The sequence below is a fragment of the Etheostoma spectabile genome, chromosome 21 (genome assembly GCF_008692095.1).
Source record: "Etheostoma spectabile isolate EspeVRDwgs_2016 chromosome 21, UIUC_Espe_1.0, whole genome shotgun sequence".
NCBI classification, from domain to species: Eukaryota; Metazoa; Chordata; class Actinopteri; order Perciformes; family Percidae; genus Etheostoma; species Etheostoma spectabile.
The window spans coordinates 14,522,874-14,530,559 of NC_045753.1; the positions used below are offsets into that span (position 1 = coordinate 14,522,874).

At 41.8% G+C, this 7,686-nt stretch overlaps 1 protein-coding gene across 1 annotated transcript in view; it reads right to left on the reverse strand.

Moving 5' to 3' along the window:
* Positions 1-205: 205 nt before the first annotated feature.
* sec24c (SEC24 homolog C, COPII coat complex component) overlaps positions 206-7,686 on the reverse strand; it is a 23,101-nt gene continuing 15,620 nt past the window's right edge. The window contains 11 exon segments of the mRNA XM_032503130.1: positions 206-2,059; positions 2,061-2,072; positions 2,287-2,376; positions 2,908-3,093; positions 3,980-4,159; positions 4,642-4,760; positions 5,164-5,302; positions 5,709-5,854; positions 5,938-6,034; positions 6,246-6,416; positions 6,575-6,691. Coding sequence (XP_032359021.1) covers positions 1,847-2,059; positions 2,061-2,072; positions 2,287-2,376; positions 2,908-3,093; positions 3,980-4,159; positions 4,642-4,760; positions 5,164-5,302; positions 5,709-5,854; positions 5,938-6,034; positions 6,246-6,416; positions 6,575-6,691 — 1,470 coding nt within the window. The 3' untranslated portion in view covers positions 206-1,846.

Here is a 7,686-nt window from a genome sequence, read left to right on the forward strand (position 1 = left end):
AATCGAGAAAATATTCCTCCAATCCATATATCTGCATGTCTAGATATTAAGAGTAAGTGAAAAAGTTTTGCAATTTTTTCCCCCTTGTACAGCAATAGGAATAGAATGTATTTTGGTGAAATTGAAAATATGTACTGTACGTTTTGGAATAAAGCTTTTTGTTAGTGAAGACACAAAAACCACCAGAGAAGGTTAAAGCACAATGTGGAGTTTCACTTTTAACAATCATTTTATTAGCAGTCCCAAGAGGCAATGGAAAAAAAAAATCAAAGAAAAAAAAAGGAACAGAAAATAAGATTACAGTCAAGACGGTGGGCCAATCAAGGTCAGTGAATGTAAAGACGGAACAGAGGGCTACGCCAGACAAACAAAAGTCACAGTTAAAAAAGGAAGAGAAAGTGATAAATGAAGAAGACTGAATTGAATCTCAGGGGTAGCGTGCGAGTTGGTTGATCCCTCTGTTCCTCAGCAGAAATTCACCAGGACCGACCTCACATTCACACGCACAGTCTCTCTCACACACACGCGCACACACACACGCTCAAAGGCGTCTTCCTCTCTTCAGTAAAAGCCATGATTTTTATATTTCGCTATTTGTGACAGAGAAACCAACCATCAACAAACCACAGCTGTTCAGGCAGATCTTTAAAATTGTTATTTTCTATTAATTCTGTACAGATTATATATTTTATTTACACACTGAACATCATCAGTGTGGAGACAACTCAAAATTTGCAAACATTAACTGATGACCGCTGTCATGTCGTGCTGGAAATTGGTTTTTGACATCGGAACAGATGTCAGGTTAATATAAAGTCTGCAGCACTACACATCCACAACAGACAAAATCATCCACAGAAACTAACCATGAGGAGGATTTTCTTGTTGCTTTGATGCCGAGATCAAAAGTTGACACCCGTCCATTTCTTTTTATTCTTGATTTTATTTTATTTTGTGTCTGGCCTCTTTGCTGCATAGACTTTGAACTAATGAAAGCTTCCTCTCATAACAGAATCATAACAACTTGAAATGCACATCTGACTCATCAGTGACCAAACATCTGAGCCAAATCAATAACGCAACAAATTTGGATTATACCAATTATTGGAATAACAGAGCAGCCATGTGCACCTTTATTTTCAGTTCACTTGTGGAAACTAAAACCAGATTATACATTTAAGGATACTTCTGTAGGTAAAAGTTCATGAGACTCAGTTTGAGCTGTTAATGTAGGCTTAAATTTGGATGCTCACACCTAGGAAAAAAAACAAAAAACAAACAAATTTGTTCAGGGCTTATCCTCTCACATATGGAAAAACACAAACACATTATGGATGATTGGAGCAGCATGGGGAGGGGGGTACTAAGGCCATGATTAAAGGGGGGAAGAGACAGCATTTATTTAATTCCACGTTTGTATTTTATGTAGATGTCCTTCACTCTATTGGGATTTAATCATATAAAAAGCGTTCGCTATCTGAGGGTCATTAATGCACCCAAAACAGCCTTTCAGTGCTAGTAATAGACAGTACACCGACTACAGTCAACATCAGCCAGCTGTCTCTGTCTCTCACTCAGTTGCATACATAATTGTTTAATTGTGTATATACATTACCCTCCCTCGTTAGTTATTTTGCTCCTGCTGTGTAGGATTTGTAGATTTGAGGCAGAGTAAAGCTCCCTCTTACACACGCACGCACTAACACACACGCACGCACTAACACACACACGCGCACACGCACACACTAACACACGCACACACACGATCTGTCCGCTCGTCTCAACTGACAGCATGGGGAGCTTTAGTTTATTGGGGTTTAAAAAAGAAAAGATAAAATGCTTTCTTTCACAAGGAAGGGTGAACCGGGGGGGGGGGGGGGGGGGGGTGCGTCAGTGTTTGGGTCATACTGGTGAAGCTTGGTGGCTTTTGGCCTACTGAGAGCTGGCGGATCTCCTTATGCATGTGACACAAGAAGTCCACGTATGACGCTCCTCCGCTGGCGCTTTTGTCCTCGACCAAGAAGTGCCTAAATATCAGCTCAGCTTTGTCTTCCTGTTCACACCACCATCAGCTGCGAAGAGAAGAGGGAGGGAGAGGAGAGAGAGAGGAGAGAGAGAGAGAGAGATAGAGGAGAGAGAGAGAGAGAGAGAGAGAGAGAGAGAGAGAGAGAGAGAGAGAGAGAGAGCAAACCTTAATAGGACCGCCCTCGACAGGACAGAGAAAACATAAAAGCACGACAAAGCGTTTGGACACCAGTGAGGTAACAAGGAAAAGAGAAAGTTTACCTTCATGTATCGTGATCGCTGTGCTCTGAAGGATTCGATGATGTCTCGGAGTCTCTGAGAGAAGGGGTTGTCCAGCACTGGCAGACTTGTCTGAAACACAGAACAGTGACATTCAGAAATGACACACAACTAAACAGAACAATTAAAATAGAATTAAAAATGGTTTTATTTCAGTTAGACTAATGGCTGATTTTATTTGCATTGAGAAATGATTTTATGGAAAGTATCCCATGCCAATCTCTATGTATGGTGAAGGGTATGCGATGATATGGGGCTATTTTAAATCCAAGGGCCAAGGGATGCATAGTGTCCTGATCCATAAATAACTGGCCTTTAAAAAATAAAAGTCTGCCTGCCTCTATGGGAATTTAACATAGGGGTATGTATGCTTATGCCCCCTGTATTTTAAGGAAGAACATTTATTTATTTAAAATACATTATTCATTCACAAAGAAAATTGGTGTCCTTAAGGTTGGATTTTATCTCATTTTTTTAATTAAGGCATTAAGATAAATTTCCAAAACGTGATATTTTTTTATTCCTCTTTTTAGTCAACTTAAGCATGGGCATGTAAACTTCTGAGCACCAGTGTAACATGGAAGCAGATCAGTTTCCTCTCACCAAGCTCGGGTCTATCTGGCTGAAGCTCTGCGTGCCGAAGATGTTGAGCAGCAGCTCCTGCTGAACGCTGGCTCCCACCCACAGGAAGAGGTGCAGTCCCGTTTCCAAGAGGTAAACTCCGCCTTTAGACAGCCTCTCCTCCGAGTCCCTCAACGCCACAGGCAACGACCCGCTTTCCAACTTCGTCTAAAGAAACAGATGAATGTGTTAGTGTTGCCATCTACTGACCAAACAGTGCATTAGCCCCCCCCCCCGCAAAAAAAGGGCTTCATTTTTCTCTCCTGCAATGTTTTTTTTTCCTTGAGTATTGTTTTAATAGCAGAGATGAGACTTGAGGGAGTAAAGCACACAGTTTCACCCGCTTTCCTGTGCATACAATATATGTATTGTGTGTATTCTACATGGGCTCTATGCAACTCAAAAAGCTGACATTTAAAATCTAGAATTAATAGAAACTACTAAACTAACACAATGTTTGCATTTTAAGCTTTAGTCTTACATTAGTCTTTTCTCTTAGTCTCACATTTTAAAACACAAAGCTGGCAGGTAAGGTAGTAAAGCGTACAATGCTGCAGACGGCAACGCAAGAGATTTTCACAATGTAGCATTCTAATGATAAAAATAGTTTCCACGGAGGAAGTACAAAAGCATTACCCCATCAGAAATAAAAGCGCTGTGTCTGCATCTTTGTTCTATGAGAACATAAATATGCAGATTTATTTTCATCTGGTTTGATAAAACTGTACTATTAATAAAACACAGGCTATTATCATATTGAGTACCAGAGCAGCAAATAGTTTTATGAAACTCCATATCAAAAATGAGCCTTGCCTCTTTGATGATCCCAGAAATGCCTCTGCTCATATGAAATGTCTAAAACCTATCCCCGTTCCATACTCATTTCCTTTGAAGATTGTCAGGGTTCAGTGGGTATGGTAGACATTGGTATTGAGCCACATAATACAGGAAGATTTCATAACTGAGGAACCAACCACCAACAGTTGAAGTGACGAGAGGAGCTATTTGTGTGTTTTATGTGAGTGAGTGAGTGAGTGTATGTCTGTGGTCTCACCAGTGGCAGCAGGCGGGGGTAGAAGAAGATGTGGCTCTCTGTGACGTCCATGCCACTGATCAGCTGCCTCAGGTAAGCCCGGTCGTCCAACGAGACGTCTGCTCCCGGCATCAGCACGTCACTCTTCAGCACACAGTTCAGGTAGACCGGTAGCAGCTTCATGCACTCTGGAAGGATCAGCTGGGAAGACACAGGTACAGTTAGGGATGTAGAGTAAATACCTAAAGTGACACTTAATGTGTGAAGGTATAGCTTCATAACTTTATCTGAGACACTGAGATACTTTGGTGTTTATATTATTTATAAGTGCATGGATTGTGCTTTAAATGCATTTGATTTTTAAGGAAAACTAAATATTAGCCAGAGAAATCTTTGACATTTATTAGTGCAATTGAAAATGGGACCCTGAGCCAAAATTGGCAATGCTTGATATGATAGTGGTGCACTGAAGTGTACTTTGTTAATCTGTTTTTATTCAATATCTGATATTAAACTATATGTGATCTTTAACACAAAGTCACAGAGGGTGTGGTGTCTGATGGGTGTGTGTGTGTGTGTGTGTGTGTGTGTGTGTGTGTGTGTGTGTGTGTTAGAAGTGTAATGATTAACCGATACGAATGGGTCTCCGGGACATACACAGTGTGCTAAGGGGTTTTCCATACCTGACCAGCTGATGAGGGGCTTGCACAGTTCTTTCGGTAGCAGGCCAGAATCTGAGCACACTGGTTGATCAGAGTGTCTCTTACTGCCTTAGTGGGGTTGGTCAGGAGGCCTCGGAAAGCTGCAACACACAAAAACAAAAAAATAAGGTGTATTAGACTGATCTTTGAAAGGGAACCAATTACAATCGTCTTTTCACAAAATCAAGAGACATCTACAGTTCATCATCTTCCACCTAACATGTGTGTGAGTGAACAACACCCTGCTTCAAACTTACAAAGCTGGAAACATTTAAACCAACAAGCTATCAAGAACAGGTGCAGCTTTCTGCTGTTGGCTAATGGTCAGCTGTGGATTTACTTCATAGTATTATTAGAAAATGTTACTCATTCATTTCTCCACTCACACCCTATTTAGACTTTTAGAGTCCAATGCCAGATGTGTACACCTGTATTGTATGCTTTCCTTCAGCCCCACCGCCATAACAATGAAGAAGATAGTCTGCTGTGTGAGCTCGTACTCACCATATTTGGAGAAGAAGTTGATGATTGTGTCCGTCTCACAGTTGCGGTAGAGGTCAGCCAGCTGAGAGCAGCAGTTGACCGCCATGTTGTGGACGCGGAGACGCCTTTGGCCGCTGCAGCTGGTGTAAAGCACGGCGCACTACAGGGAAACAAGCAAGACAAGCATTTCTTACAAATAAGCTGACTAAGGCAGGGTTTACATTTAGTTGTTCCCTTTCTACCAAATGTACAAGATCTAGCTGTGGACCAGGCTTTGCAGGTTTAAATTGCAGTTGAGGAAGCTCCATCAAATATTTGCTGGTTGGTATTCAAATTTCCCACCATTGACGAATTTAATGCCAGATTAATGAACTGATTTGATGTCAGCGATACCAGGTTTGGTGACACCAATCAACTAGAACACCTTGTTGCACATGAAAACCAGCAGTTATCTGATCACTGGTGTTTGGAAGTATTCGAAAGTTTAGGCTATTCTAAAATGTCTGATTTGTAAACTATAAATAAAAATGTCTTCCCATCTCCTTAAAAGATTTTGTGGCACACACCTGCATGAGTGCCCCCGTCTCCTCGCTGAGCTTGTCGTCGTGTTTGAACTCGACAGTGATGGCCTTGTCACAGTCCAGGCCTGCCAGCTCCACATCTGTGGTGTTACTCATGAAGAAGGAGCCGAAGAAGTCCGTCGCCCGGATACCTGAGGGGAGGGGAGGCAGGAGGATCAGAAAGTCGGGTTGTTACAAATCTCTCGGTCTGCCTGTTTTTCTGCGGGAGCCTCACCTGTGCTAGTTCGCACCCTCATGACGGCATCAAAGCCTACTAGTTTCTGAACGTCTCGTCTGAGGTCGTTCAGGAATCGCTCCGTGTCAGACTGAGCCTGGAATGACATAACACACCATGAGTTACACACAAAAGGTACATGATACACAGTGTTGAATTCGCCAGCTGGTATTTCAGAGCAAAATACACTGACAAATGGCAGCATTATACATCATAAAATGCAACTCACGTTGCCTAAATATAACCAATGTGAGGGAAAACATGCAGCACAATGAGACTGAAGAAGGAAGAAGGGGATTTTCTCTCACCTGGAAGTAGGTGTATTTGTAGATAGAACCTCCAGTGGAGACAGGAACCACCCCTAATGTGGCAACGTCCACATACTGGTTGGGGAAGAGGAAGAGATCCACACAACAGCCTTGGGCTACACACTCCTTAGCCAGGGTGTTGTAGAAACTCACCTGGGGCTGAAACAAAGACTGTGGATGTGACAGGAGAGGACTGGGAGTAAGTGTGAAGTCTTTTTGCTAATATAAGAATCTTTTGCCCCAAAGAAATGAGAGATACATTTTACAATGCTACATACAACAGATCACTTTGTAACAATTGGACAAGAGGACAATAAACTTGCTACAACCTTCTCCTTATCTGTCCCAACCAGCTTCTTGTCTTCTCTGTTCTTTAGTTTTCCAGGAGCCTCTGCGATGGGCAGAGAGGTGTGAAACACAAACAGCTTCCCTGAGCAGTCTGCAGCCTGAAAAAGTGACACACAGCAACATATAAATCATCTGGCATGTACAGACTTGGTGTCATGTATCCGGATGTATTTAGACTGGGTCAAGATCCATCGGAGTCATCCCACTGAGTCATTCCCATACATTTTTAGTTTTAGAATTGCAAATCTCTGGGGGTTCAGTTCATGAAGTATGCCAATTATATCGCAGAAAACGTTAGCTTGTTACTTCAGGTGTATTTACATACTATATACTGTAGTTGTTTCAATCCAAAATGATCCAGGAACTTCATGTGTCAAGAACTTTACATTACAGGTTGTCCACATTCTGGTCGTGGAAGTTTGTTGCCTTTTTTACTATAAACTATCAGCTTTCCAATAGACAGAATGACAGAAAGACAGAATTCCCCCCAAAATGGGTATAAACGTAACCAAAAATCCCTCGTTGTGTTTGTCTTGTACACACAAGGACAACATGGTTTCACACTACACGACATATCTGCAGGTAGCAGTAATGTGCCAAGAAATGCAGCAAAGGGATAGGCTTACACAAAAGAAGAAAATTAATCTGCTTTGCAAGTGTTTTATGAGGGAGGAAATGCATTCAACATGTTTGTTAGACATCTAGGATCCACACAGAAACTTTGTTTACAAGAAAGGTCGACTGCTTAGAATTTTATCAAGACCTGAAAAGTAGAATTTATAAATCCAGGATAACTGATAAAGCGAGGCTTGACCTAGTCTAATCTGTGCAGCCTGGCTTGGCCTTCGTTGAACGCATCAAGTCAGGCTGCAAAGATTAGACTAGGACAAGCCTCGCTTTTAATGAGGAGGAGCGACTAGGTCTAGCCAGGATGAAGTTATTTGGTGAGATGCACTTTCACGGCTTTAAAAGACAGCGAGGTTGATCACAGATTTACTGATGCTATAATGGAGAATGTGTATCGTACATACTTTACACAGAGTGAGCAGCAGCTTCATATGGAATTATGACAATGTGATACACATTATTTGTA